The 21663-nt window shown below is 45.2% G+C and overlaps 1 protein-coding gene across 1 annotated transcript in view; it reads right to left on the bottom strand.

The window, feature by feature from the left end:
- Nucleotides 1–21663, bottom strand: part of col6a3 (collagen, type VI, alpha 3) — a 227734-nt gene that overhangs the window by 107390 nt on the left and 98681 nt on the right. The window contains exon 15 of the mRNA XM_070873789.1: nt 17903–18514. Coding sequence (XP_070729890.1) covers nt 17903–18514 — 612 coding nt within the window. The remainder of the gene's footprint in view (nt 1–17902; nt 18515–21663) is intronic.

Raw genomic sequence — 21663 nt, 5'->3', positions numbered from 1 at the left:
CAGGAGGCTATATCCACCCAGGGTCTTCAAGGAGCAATACTCCTACCTGAACCTCAGTGAGGAACAGTGTGTCAGACGTCTACGCTTCGGTATGGAGGTCCTAACTGAAATTTGCTACCTGCTGCAGCCACAACTACAAAAACAGAGCAGGGTGAGGACCGTATTGCCAGTGGCTGTGAAGGTGACCGTGGTCATGAACTTTTCTGCATCAGGATCTTTCTAAGCTGGAGCTGGAGATATTTTCAACATCTCACAGGTTATCATCCACTGCTGCTCAAGTGAGGTCATTGAGGCTCCCTATTCCAAGAGAGCTGACTACATTTAATTCTCTCCTGCCGGAGAGCAGCAGAAGTGAGCACGTGGCTTCACGAGGGTTGCAGACTTCCCCATGGTGCAGGGTGCTATTGACTGCACGCACATTGGTTAGAGGGCGCCGCATGTCAGCTCTGAGATGTACCACAACCGAAAAGGGATTCCACTCCCTCAACTGGTGTGCGACCATACGTGACAAATCATGCAGGTCAATGCCTGGTATCCTAGCAGCAGTCATGATTCTGTGGCAGTCCACTGTGCCATCGGCATTTGAGGCACCAGGACAAATCAGAGGGTGGCTACTGGGCGACAAGGACTGTCTATTGATGACATGGCTTATAACACCAGTGCTCAACCCATGCACACGTGGACAGCATGCACACAACGAAAGGCATGCGACAGTGCAAACATTGGTGTGCTGAAGCAACGCTTCCACTGCCTGGACCGCTCTGGAGGGGCCCTTCAATACTCAGCAGAGCAGGTCTCAAGATTCGTAGTGGTCTGCTGCATGCGGTACAACCTTGCCATCATGAGGGCACCGCCCTGGCCACCAGTAATACGGCGAGCAGCTGAGGAGCAGGACGAGGAAGAGCAAGGGAGGAGGCAACCTAGACTGTCCCTTTCTGGCCAGGCTGTCCATGAACAACACATTCGACTGCAACACCAGTAAATGCAATCCTAAATTCCTATTCACCAAGAGTCCCACACCTTTCCTTCCCTGTGTTACTGACCATCACAGTTTATACTTGGCCACAATGCTAAATTAAAAACCAAGACAAAATAAATATTCCACACAAAATTTATAAATCAATGCATACTATATTGCATATGTCAACTAATCACACTTCTGCATTCCCTTCGTACCTGTCTTCCATGTGCCTTTGCCTGCCTACACAGTGCAACCCCAGTGACTGCAGCATGGCTGGTGGAAGGCGGCTACTTTCAGTGGGGAGACTGCAGATGGCCTTGGAGGACGATTTTGAGCAGCTCTAGGCCTAGAAGGCCTAGCTTTAGAGTGCACTTTCTCGGCATGGGCAGCAGCAGTTTGGGCTGACTGGCTGACCGGCAACAGCAATGGCATGGCAGAGTGGCAGTGATGGAAGGACAAATGCTGTCAATGTTATCCTGAGAGAGGACAGCAGGTTTGTGCTCCATGGAGCCACAGCCACTCACCCGGGACGGCGACTCAACATTTCTAGTAATCTTTTGGAGGACAGATTGCTGGACTGCTGTGACGTCCTGCAATCCCCTTTGAATTCTGGTATCCACAGTCATAATGGCAGCAGCCGAGTTTGTATGGCAGCACTCTGACATTGGTTATCTTCTGCTTTTGCTGCAATGGAAGCTGAGACATTGGCCATCAGATGCTGCATCCTGGTTGGGTCCGCAAGTGTACTAATGGAGTTGGGCACCACTTCCATATTGGAAAGAATGGGGTCCAAGCTCTGCTCAAAACACTGTGCCAAGTTTGTGCCGGACTCCTCCATGCCCTTGACATTGCATGCAAAAATTCTGGCAGGCTTGCCTATGCACCAAGCATTACATAGTGCATACCCATCATAGGAACATAGGAACAGGAGTAGGCCATTTAGTCCTTGTAGCCTGTTCCACCATCCAATTATATTATGGTTGATTTGGCTTCTTCTGTAGTCCGCCCCAATGAAGTGCTCATCTAAGTCCATTGCAACAGAACTCGTGTGTGACTTCGCCCTCTGGCAAGCTGGTATCTGCCAGTTCACGCCATCCCTGGCTACAGGCCATTTGTGCCCGGTGTTTCACCACGTGCAGATCCCGTCTCTAAGTTGTCCTTTAAATTACACGCAGTTTCAGTAGCTGAGCAGGTGGATGCGAGTGTGAAATCGAGTGAGGGTGCTTCTTCAACATCTTGTTGCTCTTCCACGTGTTGCTCTTCCACCACTGCCGGGCCAGTTTTCAGCTCTTGGATTTCTGAATGGAGAAAGGCAGAAGGGTAGGGTTATGGTGAAGGAGTTTAGGGTGGTGCGGGGGAGGGAGGGGGGGGTCGCGGTGTAGTAAGAGGTGCATGCTATCACCATCTGCAGCTTGAAAATCGGAAAAAATTGTGGATTGAGTGGGAAGTGAGAAGGAGGATTAGGTATGATTTAGATAGGTTAAGCGAATGGGCTAAGGTTTGGCAGATGGAATACAATGTCGGAAAATGTGAGGTCATCCACCTTGGGAAAAAAAATAGTAAAATGGAATATTATTTGAATGGGGAGAAATTACAACATGCTGCGGTGCAGAGAGACCTGGGGGTCCTCGTGCATGAATCCCAAGAAGTTAGTTTGCAGGTGCAGCAGGTAATCAGGAAGGCGAATGGAATGTTGGCCTTCATTGCGAGAGGGATGGTATACAAAAGCAGGGAGGTCCTGCTGCAACTGTACAGGGTATTGGTAAGGCCGCACCTGAAGTACTGCGTGCAGTTTTGGTCACCTTACTTAAGGAAGGATATACTAGCTTTGGAGGGGGTACAGAGACGATTCACTAGGCTGATACCGGAGATGAGGGGGTTACCTTATGATGATAGATTGAGTAGACTGGGTCTTTACTCGTTGGAGTTCAGAAGGATGAGGGGTGATCTTATAGAAACATTTAAAATAATGAAAGGGATAGACAAGATAGAGGCAGAGAGGCTGTTTCCACTGGTCGGGGAGACTAGAACTAGGGGGCACAGCCTCAAAATACGGGGGAGCCAATTTAAAACCGAGTTGAGAAGGAATTTCTTCTCCCAGAGGGTTGTGAATCTGTGGAATTCTCTGCCCAAGGAAGCAGTTGAGGCTAGCTCATTGAATATATTCAAATCACAGATAGATAGATTTTTAACCAATAAAGGAATTAAGGGTTATGGGGAGCGGGCGGGTAAGTGGAGCTGAGTCCACGGCCAGATCAGCCATGATCTTGTTGAATGGCGGAGCAGGCTCGAGAGGCTAGATGGCCTACTCCTGTTCCTAATTCTTATGTTCTTATGTATGTTGGGGAGGTCCGGAGCCAGGGGTCACGGTCTGGGGATAGGAGGTGGGCCATTTGGGACCGGGATGAGGAGAGACTTCTTCACCCGGAGAGTGGTGGACCTGTGGAGTTCTCTGCCGTTGGGAGTTGTTGAGGCCAGTTCACTGGATGTATTCAGGAGGGAGTTGGATGTAGTCCTAGGGGATCAAGGGGTATAGCGAGAAAGCAGGAATAGGATACTGAAGTTGCATGTTCAGCCATGAACTCATTGAATGGCGGTGCAGGCTCGGAGGGCCGAATGGCCTACTCCTGCACCTATTTTCTATGTTTCTATGTTTCTATGAGGTTATCGCCATCTTCTATGGTTTCAGCCTGCCGCTGGTCATAGCCTAAGCAATGGCCATTCCATTAATGCCAAGCGCTGTCTCCTCCATGGGGGTAAGGACATGAAGGTGCGCCTGACCCCCGCTGGTTAGGTCCTGCTGCCTTCGGTTGTGCGCCACCTTCTCCTGCAAGAGAGAGGGAAGCGTGTCAGTGAGTGTGGTGCAATGGGTTTGGGTGATGTGGCTGTCATGGTGGAATAGCTGTCAGTGTGTGTAAGCTGTGAGATGTGAGTGTGAGCAGGCTCCAAGATTTTCTGACACTGCACTAGAGGCCGTGCTAAGTGTGTGAGGATGCGGTGAAGCTATGAACGTAAGGCATGAGTCGTGATTGATAAATATTTTTGGTCGGTAAGTGATGGGGTGTGGTGCATTGAGCAGTTTCTGAGGCTACTGGTGCAGTTGGTGGGATATAGCATTTGAAGATGCATTCATTGACCTCGACTACTCATGAGGTCATTGAACTTTTTGCAGCACTGCATCCAGGTCCTCAGAGCTTGACTCCTGGCATTGACCGCCAAGACTATCTCCTCCCATTTCCTTCTGAGCGTTTGTCTGGAGGGCCTCCTGGCCCCCTGTGGAGAGAGCACATCTCTCCTCCTCTCCACCTCTTCCACTAAGGCCTCCAGTACAGTGTCAAAAAATCTTGGAGCCTGCTCTCTGCCATGTTGTGCACCTGCTTCAGCGACAATGCATCTCCCCTTTAAGAGGTGTAGGTTGGCTTTAAGCAGTGTCGGCTAGTTTTAAGTGGTGCTAGACTCTCACAATTTTGGGCCCCCTGCTGATGCATGCAGCTAATGCACTGGCCACATGCTACAATCATTTAAATCAGCAGGTAGAGCGAAGTTTGCTTCCCCGTGTCCATTTTCGGGGGTTATCAAATTTCGCAGCCTCTGCGTTCAAATGGGACATGGATTTGTTTGTTCTTTTACTGCAGCTGGCTATCAACTTCTTGCATAGCGTGACTGAGTGTAAAAGGACAGCGGTGGTAGCATTTTTTCCTTTTGAGCCGAAGGCTCAAGTCCCATTGCAGAGATTTGGAGACATAATCTGGGCTGACACTCAAGTGCCATACAGAAGGAGTGTTGCACTTTCAGGCGAAAAAGTTGCAAGTATATGGGTAAAGAACCAAAGAGTGGGACCAACTGGATTGCTCTTCAAAGCAGACTCAATGGGTCAAATGGCCTCCTTCTATGATATAGAATCTAAAAACATCTTTGAAAATGAATGTTGGTGACATTATAGGAGCACTGATTTGTTGGTCATTAAAACTAATTATTGGGGAGCTGATTTAATATTAGCATAAGTTATTAACAATCATAGCCTCAAAAATAGATCAGCATCCACTTTGTATAATAATTCAACTCTTTCACGCCATTGGACTCAGTAATAGTTTGAAACTGGTACTGCTGATGATGCTATCAACACTAACTGTGTAAACAAAAGCTTTAATAAATAGGAGTAAAGTTAAATGACCAAACCTTTTTTTTGATTGGCAGAACAAACCAAAAGGCCATCACCACCTTTTGGAGGGCAACTAGGGATGGGCAATAAAATGCCGGCTTTGCCAGCAACGGCCATAGCCCAAAAATTAATACATAAATAAATATTCTGACACTTGTGGAAACCAATCACCATGCTTAAAAATCTGAAAACCAAACTACTGACAATACACAAAGATTTAGTTTAAGTTTGCCAATTGTGGCCTCAATTTTGGCCCAGCCTGTATTTCGGCGCACTTACCGGAGTTGCGCTGCTTTTCTCCGTTCCGAAGTGCAGCGAAAAATTTCCTTTCCACTTTGGCCACTGTCCGGCCTCTTCCCTATAGTCACGTAGCATGGCCAGTTGAGTCGGTTCTCCTGCCCGTCCCTAGCCCTGGCCGAGTGGCCTCCCGCACCGGCTGGCCCGCTGTCTTCCCGGGCTGAGTTTGAAGATGAAGGTAGAACTTACTTCAATTTTTTATTTCTTATTGAATTCTTATTACTTTTTGTTTGCAAGGTTTGGTGGTTTCGGTGCAGGCAGGTCCTCTCCGCTTCCTGCCCCTATCCCAGGCCGAATGTCCTCTGATGTACCTACCTGCATCGATTTCTTTAACTCTCGGCAAGGGTTTTCTGAAGTTGCCACATACACTGGCCTAAGTAGATTTGGAGTAACTATTAGTTGGCCAAAGTTGCCTAAATGGGCAGAACTGGTGTAGGTGGCTGGTAACGCCCTCTTTTGAGAAAAAAAACTAAACTAAAAGAATCGTAACTAACTCAGTTACACTGGTGCAAATTGATTGTGGAAAATGGGTTTTTTTAAGTTACAGCAGAAAAACCAAGTTACTCCAAAAAAAACGGACCACTCCTGGCCAAAATTGAGCCCTTGAGTGTATTCCATCTCCCTGTAGGAATTGATGAATTTCAGAGAGCTTTAGTGCAAGTTAGCAGGAGCCAAAGCTTAGGTACTTGCAAATATTCACAGGGGCACCTTCTGGAGTTTAGTTAAAATCATGCAATTTATCAGCACAGAATACAGGTAACCTTCTCACTGCTTGTGTAACCAGGCCTATCCTACCTGTGAGGAGAGTGGGCTCTATTTTTGCCACCATTGGGTGCCGTTTTTTTGGTGTCGGTTGATTTTTTTTGAGCAATGATGATTTTGTAATTTTCCTCAAAGTTTGTACACGGGTGGCGACTGCCAGCACCGTTTTTTTTGTACGCAAGATTTTTTTGGTGCAGGTCTGGTTGAAAACTGATTTCCACGCCGTTTTTGGCCCTTTAACCGATTTCCGGCAACAACGATATTTTTCCGGGGGGCCTTAAGTACCGGTCAGAAAAACCCTACGTTAACTTAAGGAAATCGATGCTGAGTATATTTCTGAGTTTTTGGAGCGAAGAAAGAAGACAATTTAAAACACGAATTCATGATGATTTTTGCAGAGGGAACTCGGAAAATAACTCGGAAAGTTCATTTTTCCCACAGAATGTTTTTGAGAATGGGCAAATTGCGATTCCACCCCACCACACCACTGAACCTCTGCTCATGGGGCTCCAGGCACTGGTCGGAGGACTGCCGGCCGGTCGGTTGCAGGATCGTGCCCTCGGCCGGACACAAGCACAGGAGCTTGGTGAGGGAGCGATCCTGCTAGCATGCACTCCGAACTGTGCATCGGAGATGGCACAATACAGCAGCAAACATAGGAATTTTGGCACAAGCTATAATTAAAGTGCCATAAATCGTGTGCATCGTGCCTCCATAGAGAAAGAGCTTAGTGTATTAATGTGGAGGAGGCCATACCCTGATCAAATCTACAGGGACAGGCGCCTGAGTGAGGCAGACTGCATTCGCAAGCTACGGTTTAGAAAGGAAGTCATGACCGAGATCTACCAGATAATCAGGTCAGCTACTTAGGACTGCCCTACCTGTGGAAGTGAAGGTCACTGCAGCACTTGCCTTCTACGCTTCTGGCTCACTTCAAGCAGCAACGTGGGACATGTGCTGCGAGAGCTACACATTGCTATATCAATGCTGCACTGTATGCCAAAAAGGACCAGTTCATCAATTTCCCTACGCAGGCAATGCAAGACAGGGCTGAGGGGTTCTCCAGAATTGCTGGCTTCCCCAAGGTGCAGGGTGTGATCGACTGTACCCACATTGCCTTGAGAGCACCTTTGGACGACTCCGAGGTTTATCGCAACAGGAAAGGGTTCCATTCCCTAAATTTGCAGTTCATCTGCGATGATCTGCATTGGATCATGGCAATGGATGCCAAATACCCAGGTATCAACCATGATGCTTTCATCCTACGCGAGAGCATTATATCTACCATGTTTCAGGAGCTGCCAGAAGCTGGTTGCTCTGGCTTATGATCCCCCTACCCAATCCCCGCACTGAGCCAGAGCGTCCGGACAACGTGTCGCCTATAACGACACGGAGCATCAGAGCGGACAATTGAGATACTGAAGCAGCGTTTCCGATGCCTGGACCACCCTGGAGGCTACTTGCAATACACCCCTGACCACGTCGGTCGGTTCACTGTCCTGCGCTGTATACTGCACAACTTGCCCATAATGAGGGGCCAGGCATTGGACAGTGAAGATCCTCCTGTGGGGAAAAACGGGTGGGGGGAAGAAGAGGCTAAGGAGGCTGACAACGAGGTTGAGGAGGAGGAGCAGCAGAAGCAGGACGCGGAGGATATGCAGCAGGAGGAGGACGACAACGAACCCATGCCACCACCTCAACCCGCAGGACGACGGAGGAGGAGGTGGCCTCGTGCACCTATAGCCATAGCTAGAGACTTGCGTCAGCGACTAATCTGTGATCGCTTTGCTGCCTGAAGGCTAAACGGCCTGACATTGTTGGCGCTTTGCACCTGTTAGTGTCAAAAACTAATGTACATCATATGTACGTAATGTTGTGCTGGTTTATATTGCTTTCATTCAAAAAATAATGTGCAGGATTCTGCTTAAATTTAAAAAATAATTAGGTTTATTAAATATTTGTATAGTTTTACTTAATTTTAAGAAAACATTTTGTATCAAACTTTAAACTTTTCAATGAAGAATACAACAAGGAGCAGCAACAAACAAACTCTAGCTGCAGCCAACTCTTTTCCCACTTATTCAAAGACCTTAGCGCTGTGCGCCCATCTGGCCCCTGTTGTTGCCTTTACCCCTACCCGTGCCCGTTATCTCAGACTTCTGCTTCTTCACCATTACCCCAAGCATTTTTTCTGCTTTCTGCGCGAAGGTGCATTTGTTGGTGGGGCTGGACAGGGACAGACCTCGCAGACGGCATTGTGAAAGGCCCGGGTTCATCGTCGGACCCTTCTTCAGCCTGTGGATGAACGCCCGGCACACGACCTGACTTTGGTCTGGGGATTGGAAAGTGAGTGTCAGCAGTTGATGCTGCCAATTGTTGTTGGGCAATGTCAGCCTTGGGTGTGTCCACTTACTGCAACAGCTATCTCCGACATTCCCACCTTAATTTGTCCCGACACTGCACCAGCTGCCTCTGACATCCCCTCACTAATCTCCAACATTTCCTTCCTAATCTTCGACATCCCCTCCCTCATCTCTGACATCCCCTCCCTTATCTGTCCCGACACTGCTCCCATTCCTCCAGACAGTGTTGCTACTTCGACTAAAAGTCCCCCTAATTCTACCCTCACCCCACCCATGGTGGCCGGGAGCGATCTGGTTAGCTCAATGCTTTCCCTACTCATTCCCATGATCAGTCCTAAGTCCCCTGTATCCTGCATTTCAGGTTGAGCTCTCCTTCCCAACCTCCACGGCCGTCACCCAGGTGTGGCTTGCTGCAACCCACTGGGGACCCGCAGCCTCAGACTCTACCCCATGAAATGTCGCGTCAATTGTATCGCTCAGCAAAGGGCGTGGCGACATCAGGGGGTTCATCCACTCCAGTTGTAATGTAACCATCTCATTATTGGGGTCTTCCTGCTGCCCTTCATTGTCTAGCTCATCCTCATCCTGAGGTTGATGAAGAATTTCTGGACTGATGGCTTCCTGATCTTCTGCTTCAGCTTCTGTCTCTACCTGATGCACAACATCTGCAAAATATAATAGAGCATTTAGTTAGCAGCAGGGGAGGGGGCAGAGGGGACAAGGTGACATGAGTACGCAGCAGAGCTTACCCTCTGTCGGTAACCTGGGCCCAGTGTCCATATTGGTGGGTGATCTTCTCTTGCGAGATTTAATCATATCAGCGATCCTCTGTTCCACGGCTGTTAGCTTCAGTCTACTTGGCGCACCTCCTCCAGTTTTTGACCTTTCTCGGTTCATCAGTGACACCTTCCTCTGCAAAGATGAAAATATAAGGGTCCTTCTGATGTGGTGGCCACACACACACACACACAAACACATTAGTCACATTTACAAATGTAATTGCAGTGCATAAATACTTACAGTAACTGCTTGGCCAAGGTCCTGTCACTTCTTTTTGACCTGCATGCTGCTTCTCGGGGTCATGGCCACTGCATTGAACACTTCTGTAACTTGGTCCCAAAGTTTTGCTAGTAGAGAGGGTTTCAGTTTCTTTTGTCCCATTCTTCCTTTGTTCTCAAGCACATCCCATCTCCTCTCAATGATGTCCACTAGGAGCTCAATTTCTTCTGCTTGAAATCTCTTGGCCCTTCCCCCTTCCCCTTTTCCTTCTTCTTCCCCTTCTTCTCCTTCCCCTTCCCTTGGATCCATCTTTTGCAGCTAAAATTTGAATGTCCAGATCCAGCTCCGATCCCAATGTGTTCTCACAAGCTGCTGATCCAGACCAGGAAGTTCACTGTGGATGCACGGACACTCCCGTCACGTGGAAAAAGGTTTTTTTTTCCCAGCGGATGTTCACTGACTTTTTGGCGCACACTTGAAACTCCACCCCCAGATTTAACTTCGGGTACCGCAGCGCCAAAATTAAATTTTACTTTGTCGAAAATTGTATTTTTCTTTTCGGTGCAAAGGGGAAGATAAAATAAAAAAATCGGCCGTACATATTCCTGAGCGCCAAAAATCGGCAAAGAGGAAAATAGAGCCCATTGACTTGCAGGATTATCTGGAGTGAGCACAAACAATATACGTCTACCCCTCCAGGTTCCTTTATGAGTCAGGCTGACAGGGTACTCCCCACTGGTGACCTGAAGTATGGTGTACCTGCTTGGCTTAGTTATGGGGTGACCATGTTTGCCATGGAAAGTTGACTTGGTTCTAATCTTCCATCCCCAGGCATAACACCTTGGAGCCATCTCAACCGCAAGAGGTCCATGTTTTGCTTCCCCTTCCCAACAAAAGGAAGATAGTGAATAGTTGGCCAAGATAGCTGACAAACTAAGGTTTCAAACATGTCAACTGAGAAAACTGGAAAAGGTGACAATTGAAAACCAACCCAAAATAAAGCACCTGATTCAAGGTGACTACATAAGTTAAATTACATATAATCCAACATTTCAGGATATTTATTAGTGTTTTGGGATCATATTCTGCAATTCAGGTTTTTTGTCTGCAAACTGGACCCCAATGACGTCACGTACAGCATACAAAAATAAATAGTTACAGTGCTCAAGTGTAGGAAGATGTCTCATTGCACTTTAAATCTTGTACAATTCTTACCATGTTCTATAAATTCACCAGCACTCACCTCTTCTGTGAATGAGCGATATTTCAGCTTATGCAAAGAAGAGGTCAGTCAATGTCGTTTATGGCGCAACTTTGGCAGCCCAACTCATCTGTTTTCCAAGCCTCTGTGCGAACAGTGAAAACAGAGGCTGGAAAAGTTGTAGGCTGCAAGATAAACCGATAGAATCATAGATTCTTACAGCATAGAAAGAGGCCATTTGGCCCATAGTGCCTGTTCTGGCTCTTTGAAAGAGCTATTCAGTTAGTCCCACTCGCCTGCTCTTTCCCCATAGCCATGTATTTTTTTTCTTTTCAAGTATATAACGAATTCCATTTTGAAAGTTATTATTGAATCTACTTCCACGACCCTTTCAGGTAGTGAATTCCAGATCATAACAAATCGCTGCGTAAAAAAACAACTCACCATCTTCCCCCTGATTCTTTTGCCAATTATATTAAATCTGTGTCCTCTCGTTGTTAATCCTCCTGCCAGTGGAAACAGTTTCTTCCTATCTATTCTATCAAAAGGCTTCATAATTTTGAATGCCTCTATTAATTCTCTGCTTAACCTTCTCTGCTCTAAGGAGAGCAATCCGAGCTTCTCTAGACTTTCCACAAAACTGAAGTTCTGCATTGCTAGTATCATTCCAATAAATCTCCTCGGCATCCTCTCCAAAATAGTTGGCAGTTCGGCAGTTTGAGCCCCTCGCTAGACTGGCAACAGTTATCTGGAACGCATGAGAGGCATGGTTAGCAGCTCAACTCTCCATTAAATGTGCGAGTGCCTTGCCAATATCTTGGCTGATCACAGCATGGACACATACCATGTCCCATCAAAAAGTGATTCTACCAGTTGGAGTTGTGGAGCTTCCTCAGTGTTTAGTTCTTAGCAGCCTGATCACAGACAGAATCCTGGATATGTAGGGGCTGAAATTCAGCTCCCCAATAAGGCCCATTACCGCCGGTTTGTGGCGGCCAAGCGGCGGAGTCCAGCGGCCGCCAATTTCTGGTCGAATGGCCGCCAAAAGGTCAATTCAGCTCAGGGGTTTTTCTGGCGGTCCCCACCACTGTCGACCGGCCATGTGTGCGTCTTCAGTGCATGCACCGCTGGGACCCCCCCCGCCTCCCAAGAAATTTAGCGAGCACAATCTTATTGCCGTCGAGTGGTGCCCCCGACAGCTTTTTCTGTCGATGCACCTTGTATGCTCTCTCTCTGCCCTAGCTGTGCTGCGGCCATTAAAGGCAAGGACCCAATGCCATGGCCACCATTTGAAGTTGGCTGGATTATTGTGCGCCTGGGTTTGACCGGGTCACCAACAGGCAGCCTGGCATCTCCTCTTGGGTGCCAGGCCACTGACCCAGCCAAAACCCTCCCTGGTGGTCCAGTGTCCAATCACGACTGATGGCCTTTAACGGAGGGGAAATACGTGGTGACGCAGACGCGTAATGACGTCACCACCGCTCTGCTGCTGAGTGACAGCGGCGGAGAATCCATCCCGCCTCCACTTCCGCCCCTCACCAGCACTTACCGCCTCACTTCCGCCCCCTTTATGACCGACTTCCTGGATGGTTAATAAAAAAGATAAAGAGCTGAATGTCGCGAAAAATGGCACCTCTTCCTAAATGGCAGTTAAAAACTCCTAAAAAATGGTCGGTGCACCAGCTTTCCGGCGGAACTGAATTTCGGTCCCGTAAACTAATGTCCTCTGTATACAGCTAGCGTATCATATCCAATATCTAGACAATGCTTTCCAGCAGTTGTCCTCGCAATTCTCAGAACGTCTCATCAGCTATAAAATGGTCATTCACTTTCAGCTTAGTGGAATGCCCTGCACAGGTTAGCTTCCAACATGCCAACAAAGTTTATGTGCTCTATGTCCATGCCCTGCACTACATTACCAGCTTACACATCGTCAACTGTTTAATCTAGGTCCTTGTGCGAGGGGCTTTGGGAAAGAGATGTGCCCATTGTAAGGCTGCCTCCACCTCCAAATTGCCCACTGATAGATTTGTGTAGGCTGGGGCTTTCCTGTCCTGCAACTGGTTCCTATTTTTGCCACAAATCCACCTCACAGTTGAGGCCTGGATCTTGCAATTGGGCTTGAGGAAGCCAGGCCTCTCAATATTTTGTACACCTCAATGAAGTCTCCTCTCAACCTCCTCTGTTCCAATGTGAACAAACCCAGCCTATCCAATCTGTCCTCATAACTAAGATTCTGCATTCCAGGCAGCATCCTAGTAAATCTCCTCTGCACCCTCTCTAGTGCAATCACGTCCTTCCTATAATATGGCGACCAGAACTGCACGCAGTACTCCATCTGTGACCTAACCAAAGTATTATACAATTTAAGCATAACCTCCCTGCTCTTATATTCTATGCCTCAGCCAATAAAGGCAAGCATTCCGTATGCCTTCTTAACAACCTTATCCACCTGGCCTGCTACTTTCAGGATTCTGTGGACAAGCACTCCAAGGTCCCTTTGTTCATCTACATTTCTAAGTAGCCTACCGCTTAATGTGTATACCATTTCCTTATTAGCCCTCCCAAAGTGCATCACCTCATACTTCCATTTACCACTGCTCTGCCCACCTGACCAGTAGATTGATATCCTCCTGCAGCCCATGACTTTCTTCTTCATTATCAACCACACAACCAATTTTAGTGTTGTCTGAAAACTTCTTAATCATACTCCCTATATTCAAATCTAAATCGTTGATATATACCATAAAAAGCAAGGGACCCAGTACTGAGCCCTGCGGAATCCCACTGGAAACATCCTTCAAGTCACAAAAACATCCATCAATCATTATCCTTTGCTTCCTACCTCCAAGCCAATTTTGGATCCAACTTGCTACTTTGCCCTGGATCCCATGGGCTTTAACCTTCATGACCAGTCTACCATGTGGAACCTTATCAAAAGCTTTGCTAAAGTCCATATACACTACATTGTATGCACTACCCTCATCGACCTTCTTGATTACCTCCTCGAAAAATTCAATCAAGTTAGTCAAACACGATCTTCCTTTAACAAATCCGTGCTGAATGTCCTGAATTAATCGTTGCCTTTCCAAATGTAGATTTATCCTGTCTTTCAGGATTTTTTCCAATAATTATCCCATCACTGAGGTTAGGCCAACAGGCCTGTAATTACTCAGCCTATCCCTTTCTCCCTTCTTAAACAAGAGTACTACATGAGCAGTCCTCCAATCCTCTAGCACCATGCCCAAATCCAAAATGGAAAATGATGGTCAAGGCCTCTGTTATTTCCTCTTTTACTTCGCTCAACAGTCTGGGATGCATTTCATCCGGGCCTGGGGACTTATCTACTTTCAAAGCTGCTAAACCCCTTAATACTTCCTCCCTCACTATATTTATTTCATCCAGAGTATCACACTCCTCCTCAATAGCAGTATCTACATTGCCCCTTTCCTTTGTGAAAACAGATGTAAAGTATTCTTCTGAACTCCAATGAGTATCGGCCCAACCTACTCAACCTTTCTTCATAAGTCAACCCCCTCATCTCCGGAATCAAACTTGTGAACCTTCTCTGAACAGCTTCCAATGCAAGTATATCAGTATATATTTCCTTAAATACGGAGAACAAAACTATATGCAGTATTCAAGGTGTGGCCTTATCAATACCCTGAATAGTTGTAGCAGGAATTCTCTGCTTTTATACTCTATCCCCCTTGCAATAAAGGTCAACATTCAATTTGCCTTCCTGATCACTTGCTGTACCTGCATACTCACTTTTTGTGTTTCATGCACAAGGACCCCCAGGTCCCTCTGTACTGCAGCAGTTTGCAATTTTTCTCCATTTAAATTATAATTTGTTTTTCTATTTTTTCTGCCAAAGTGGATAACCTCACATTTTCCCACATTATACTCCATCTTCCAAATTTTTGCCCACTCACTTAGTCTGTCTATATCCCTTTGCAGATTTTGTGTGTCCCCCTCACAATTTGCTTTCCTACCCATCTTTGTATCATTAACAAACTTGGTTACATTACACTCAGTCCCTTCATCCAAATCATTAATATAGATTGTAAATAGTTGAGGACCCAGCACCAATCCCTACGGCACCCCACTAGTCACTGTTTGCCAACCGGAAAATTACCCATTTATCCCCACTCTCTGTTCTCTGTTAGTTAGCCAATCTTCTATCCATGCTAATATATTACCTCCAACCCCGTGAACTTTTATCTTGTGCAGTAACTTTTTATGTGGCACCTTAATGAATGCCTCCTGGAAATCCAAATACACCACATCCACTGGTTCCCCCTTATCCACCCTGCTCGTTACATCCTCAAAGAACTCCAGCAAATTTGTCAAATATGATTTCCCTTTCATAAAACCATGCTGACTCTGCTTGATTGAATTATGCTTTTCCAAATGTCCCGCTGCCGCTTCCTTAATAATGGACTCCAACATTTTCCCAACGACAGATGTTAGGCTAACTGGTCTATAGATTCCTGCTTTTTGTCTGCCTCCTTTTTTAAATAGGGTCGTTACATTTGTGGTTTTGTAATCCGCTGGGACCACCCCAGAATCCAGGGAATTTTGGTAGATTATAACCAATGGATCCACTCTCTCTGCTGCCACTTCTTTTAAGACCCTAGGATATAAGCCATCAGGTCCAGGGGACTTGTCTGCCTTTAGTCCTATTATTTTACCTTCATTAGTGATAGTGATTGTTTTAAGTTCCTCCCTCCCTATAGCCCTTTAATTATCCACTATTAGGATGTTTTTAGCGTCTTCTACCATGAAGACCGATACAAAATATTTGTTCAACGTCTCTGTCATTTCCCTGTTCACTATTATTAATTCCCTAGTCTCATCCTCTAGGGCCCAACATTTACTTTAGCCACTCTTTTCCTTTTTATGTACCTGTAGAAACTCTTACTATCTGTCTTTATATTTCGTGCTAATTTACTTTCATAATCTATCTTCCCTCTTTTTATCATGTTTTTTAGTCATTCTTTGCTGGCTTTTAAAAGCTTCCCAATCCTTTGGCCTCCCACTAGTCTTGGCCACATTGTATGCCCTTGTTTTCAATTTGATACCATTCCTTATTTCCTTAGTTAGCCAAGGATGGTTATCCCTTCTCTTACAGTCTTTCCTTCTCATTGGGATATATTTTTGTTGCGAGTTAGGAAATATCTCCTTAAATGTCTGCCACTGCTCATCAACCGTCCCATACTTTAATCAATTTTCCCAGTCCATTTTAGCCAACTCTGCCCTCATACCTTTGTAGTATCCTTTATTTAAGCTTAGGAGCCTGGTTTGAGAACCAACTTTCTCATCCTCCAACTGAATTTGAAATTCAAGCATGTTATGGTCACTTATTCCTAGAGGATCCTTTACTACGATATCATGTATTAATCCTGTCTCATTACACAGTACTAGATCTAAGATAGCCTGCTCCCTGGTTGGTTCTGCAACATACTGTTCAAGGGATACATTCTAGGAATTCTTCCTCAAGGCTACCCTGGCCAATCAAAATGAAGGTTAACATCGCCCATGCATTGAACATTCTAATGAATACCTTCAAGATCCCTCTCTGAGCTGTTGTACATTTTGGGACTTTTATCTGTATGGCATGGAAGGGATTTTATTTCAATTTATGTAATGATATTGACATTACATTCACAAAGAGTTAGCTCCGAGGTATGCAGTGTTCTTTTAACATTAGAAAGCCAGTAGCTGCTGGCTGAAGGCCTGAGTGAATAGACATTTTAATGAGCTATCCCAAAGGGAAAATGGGACAGCTGTCAAACTATTTGATTTTTCATTTTGCATTAGCTTTGAGACAATTGAAATTTATTGATTAACTTCCATGGAGTTTTCACCCTGATGATCGAATGCTTTGCATCCAGTGTGTCCCTGCAGGGAACTTATTTGGACAGACAATACAGGTGCTATGAGCTTCCACACAAAAGGCGGGGGGTTACATTCACCATAGCAACTTTGATTAAAAGAGGTTACATTATGTTGTTTTGCTCTCTTCCTCTGGACACACACTCTCTAGTCAATCAGAGACATTGAGAGGCTCCAGGCTGGGTATGATTACAGCTGGCTCAAGGACAGCAGACCTGGAAGTGAGTTTACCCTGTAACAACAGCAGGGATATGGCAGGTCATACTGAACCTAAAATAATATCGAGAGCAGATCCATGAAATTTGTACCAATCATGCAAAGCCATAATTCTGCACTGAGAGCAGCCACCAACACACCTCACTGGTTAGCCTATTATTCACTAGATCCCCAGCTGATTCAACTAACAATAAAATATTATTTAAACAAAGGAATACTGCACCTCTTTCAGAAATGCCCAGAACATGTGCTACAAGACCCTCCTTTTTGATTCAATCCAAGACATTCTTGACGAAGACATTGAATATAATGGATGACAGTGGCCAGGTCTGCCTCATTCCTCTTTCTCTTATTCCTCTTTCAAGAGAGATAGGTTCTGTGAGTCTCCCATCTATTCTTAAAACAGTACTTTCAGTTCACATCCCAGATTATATCCATTATTTGACTATGCATGTACATAAGCTGTACAATCACCTTCATAGGGAACAGGCACATGAGTCACTAGGTTTAAAGTCTTGTGAGAATAAACTAAAGTAATTTAAGTTGGTTTAGCCCGAGTCTTCTGATGTTCCATACTCCCTCAACAAAACAAAGGATGTTAACAGTAATTAAAACTGATTTATTTAAAAGGACTTCTGACGTTGCAGCCTCATTTGAAAGGAGAAGCTCACTTCAAAATAGCAGTGACCATTGGAGTTGTTATGCTAGGAGTTTGTACAGTGTTTAACTGATGCTAGTCATCCAATAAGAGCTAAATTCGTAGTTTAACACTTATTGCCTCTCTGTAATGAAGATCCTAAATTAGTAACTCCTGATATGACATTTTTTCAAATTACACCATCAAAGAAACCTTCAACATCCCCAGTTGAATTATACTGTTTATCTAGACCTTTAGATATTAATACAAACCATAACTACTTTTGCTGAGGCCACGACGTAGCTGGCAAACAGGATTAAAAGTTTTCAATACAGTGTAAAATATCATGAAAACCCTTCATAGTTGTATTAACACTCGTGCTAATACAGCAAATTAACTGACGTACCTGGTTTAATGGGAAAAGTTGGCCTGTCAGTAGGTTCTCGTGATGCAGGCAGCGTTGACAATGATATCATCACTTGTTCCTGTACATTTGGCAGAGAGCGGTATTCCTGCACACTGAGGCCCAAACTGGGGTCACTCGCGATTTCCTTTAGCTGTACTGGGTCTGTATTCTTGGCTCCTACAGCAAAGATCGTTACAGCAGATCGCTTCAGTGCATCTGCAGATGGTTTGACATAATCTCTGGACCTTCCAGCAGTGATGAGCACCAATATCTGAGGAACACCTTCCTCTTTCCGACTTCCTGAAGATCTGGTAAAGTGATTTCTAAGGACATAGTCCAGAGCTGCCCCCGTGTTAAGTGGCATCCCACCTCTCAGTCTGAGTCCTTCCACATGAGACAGAATTTCATCTTCTGAAGAATAGGTGTTCAGGTAGAACTCCGTTTCTGCATAATTGCTGTACTGTATCAGACCTATTTGAACTTTGTCACTTCCAATATCGAGATTTTCTATTATACTTGTGAGAAAATCACGGACAAAAGAGAAATCTGTGTTGCCAACATTGTCTGATCCATCGATAAGGAACACAACATCTATATTGCTTGTTCTTTCTGCTAGAAGTGGAAAAAAATACAGTGTCACAGATGTGCAGAGCTATAATCTGTTGAAATATTTAACTGGCTTTATCCATTAAAGAGGAATTGCCATCCGTAGTTTAATAATTATCTCAAGTTCTAATTGATGTTCTTTCCATTTCCTTTTTTAAAAAAATATACATGTATGGGTGAGATATGATTTTGGATCTTTTCCACCCTTGCTATGGATTATTTGAGGTCTGATATCTTAGATCACTCTCATGGGTGAGTCCCATCACCCCATAACTTCCAGAAGGTCTATCCTTGCCTTAAGATCTAGGTAAGCTTTAAATAACATGGCCAGGATAATGAACAGCAAGCCCTGTCTTTTTAATTATTTTTAAACTACTGAAATTTATTCTATTGATCTGTAAGATGTTTTTCCAATCTTTTAAAGTGATAGACCATCACAACAGACCTTATTTTAAGTTTGAAATCTTAGTCAAAATTATTAAACAATCAACGAACAAGCATATAACTAAAATATGGATATAATACAACTATCCATCTCGTTGAGTGGAAAAAAGTAAGAATTGCAATGTGATTCTTTTCTTGATGACTTTTATATATGCAGCTCTTTTCTATTTTTTAATCTATGGAAACCTAATATTAACTTAGCTGGGGCGAGGGGGGTTTAATGTTGCGTGAGAAACCTGGAAATATGTTAAGCTCGTCTACCAGTGGCTTTTAACCCAGCCACCTCAATATCATTTTACTTCCGTATGTCCCTTCCAAACTGTGGCAGCAGGCATGTTACGGACCCACATGATGCGATCTCAACTCCAATATTTAAAGGGACAATACAAAGATACAATTTGGAGGTGTTTGGAGTTCTGGGGAAGAAAGGAGAAAGGAGAATAATGGAAGGAGGACCGCAAAGGCTGTACCCTGGTTCAATGTTGTCTCCCTGGATGTGTTGCTGTGGGCTATGAGGACTAGGAGGGGCATAGGAGAAAACTTGCAGCAGAAAACAAGAAAGCATGCTTCGAGGTAGCAGAGGATGTGAGCAACAAGAACATAGTGCCACGCTCCTGCATGTAGTGCAGGAAGCGGTTTAATGACCTAAGCAGGTCAAGAAAGATGTGTTTAGTTGCACATCCTGTGCGCACCGCCCCAACCCCCTCACTCTACCTTCTCCAGCCCGCTCTAACACATTACTTTTCACACCAACTTACTTTGCAGGTGCACCCATCCCTCTCTGTCTATGAAAAAAGAAAAGAAAGACATGGATTTATATAACACCTTTCACGACCACCGGACATCTCAAAGCACTTTACAGCCAATGAAGTACTTTTGGAGTGTAGTCACTGTTGTAATGTAGGAAACGCGGCAACCAATTTGCGCACAGCAAGCTCCCACAAATAGCAATGTGATAATGACCAGATAATCTGTTTTTGTTAAGTTGATTGAGGGATAAATATTGTCCAGGACACCGGGTATAACTCCCCTGCTCTTCTCCAAAATAGTGTCATGGGATCTTTTACATCCACCTGAGAGAGCAGACGGGGCCTCGGTTTAATGTCTCATCCAAAAGACGGCACCTCCGACAGTGCAGCACTCCCTCAGCACTGCACTGGAGTGTGAGCCTTGATCTAGGTGCTCAAGTCCCTGGAGTGGGACTTGAACCCACAACCTTCTGACCCAGAGGCGAGTGCGCTACCCACTAAGCCACAGTTGACACTCATGCACTTCCTCAACTCCCCATCTATCTCTCACTCACCCTCATCCTTATGTAATTAAATGCTTTAACCTCAGCCATCCTCACCAAATGCACTTCATCCATCAGTTGCACACATAGCATTACACTCACTCATAGGTCTGTTCTTTCCCTCCTTGCAAGAGAAGAGAGTACAGAACAACAGGGAGAGGCAGAGAACTGAAGCTGGCCCTCCACAGATCTCACAACTCACAAATACAGGAGGAGACGCTGGAGATCAGCCAAGTCTCAGCGTCTCTTGCCATCGGAGGAGAGATGGGAGCCTTCCAGCTTTCTGGTGGCACAATTAAATATTAGCCAGATACATGTCATATAACACTCAGTCATGTTCCTGGAGTGCTACTTGAACCTACAACCTTATGACTCAGAGGCGAGGGTGCTACCCACTGAGCCACAGCGCGTGAAATATTATCATGTTCATAATGATAACTTGCAAGATTATTAAATTGACTGTACTCATTCATGTCTTTTATCTCCCACAGGATCTTCACGCATGCAGCAGGAGTTGATGGAGGTCGTGGACAATGATTCCTCAGAGGAGCACAATTGTTTTGTGGGTGCACCATCACAGGACTCATGCAGACCATGCACCAGGTCCTTTGCTCTCTCTTCGGTGAGACCAGTAAGAGAGATAGTTGGGTTTTCAGCGGGTGACTCACATTTCACAAGTGAGTGAGAGCAGGTGGTAGAGTCAGGGCCAGCAGTGGAGAATCCGCGTCGGAGGGCAAAACCCTCTCAGAGCTCTGATCAGCTCGACACAGATGCTTTATCCCGTGTGCAAGATTCTAAAATTCGTGGAAATCCCCCAGTGTTTGGACTCATTAAAAAGGAAATTCGATCTGGGACTATTAAGCAGAAGGTTTGGGATCCTAAAATGCTTATGGAAGAAATCTACGAGTTTTAACCAAATTTGGGATTTTTAAAAGGCGAATGTTGGATCTGCAAGAAAAGGGGTGGGTTCAACCTCTAAAAGGCCAGTTTGGACACTGGAGCTAATCAAGCTGTCTGGGGACATTTGAATTAATCAAATTGTCTGGGGAAATGTTTCCCCTCGAAACCTGCCCCTAGAAACATTTACATTTCAACAATCGATCCAAGGAAGTAGTTTCAATCGAAGCACAAAAACCCATCCAACACATGCATAATGCTAATTACTTTTCCGGCCTGCATAGAAAGCTGGTGCCCAGGCAGACAGCTCAACACCAGAAACTAACTTTAACAATTGGCACTTGAAACCAACAGATAATTCCAGCAATTGACAAGTGCTCGTCAGCTCAGAAAAGTCTATCAACGCCAGATTAAAAACACTTAATCAAGTTTCAGTAAGCTGGGCTGAAAAACTCAAACAAAGAACCAAGGTTGATTTGGCACACAGATAAGGAAGGTTCTACGGGTATAATTGAGGCCTGCT

The sequence above is a fragment of the Pristiophorus japonicus genome, chromosome 3 (genome assembly GCF_044704955.1).
Source record: "Pristiophorus japonicus isolate sPriJap1 chromosome 3, sPriJap1.hap1, whole genome shotgun sequence".
Classification (NCBI taxonomy): Eukaryota; Metazoa; Chordata; class Chondrichthyes; family Pristiophoridae; genus Pristiophorus; species Pristiophorus japonicus.
The sequence above is the reverse complement of the archived record's forward strand: the minus strand, read 5'-3'. Positions and strand labels throughout refer to the sequence as shown.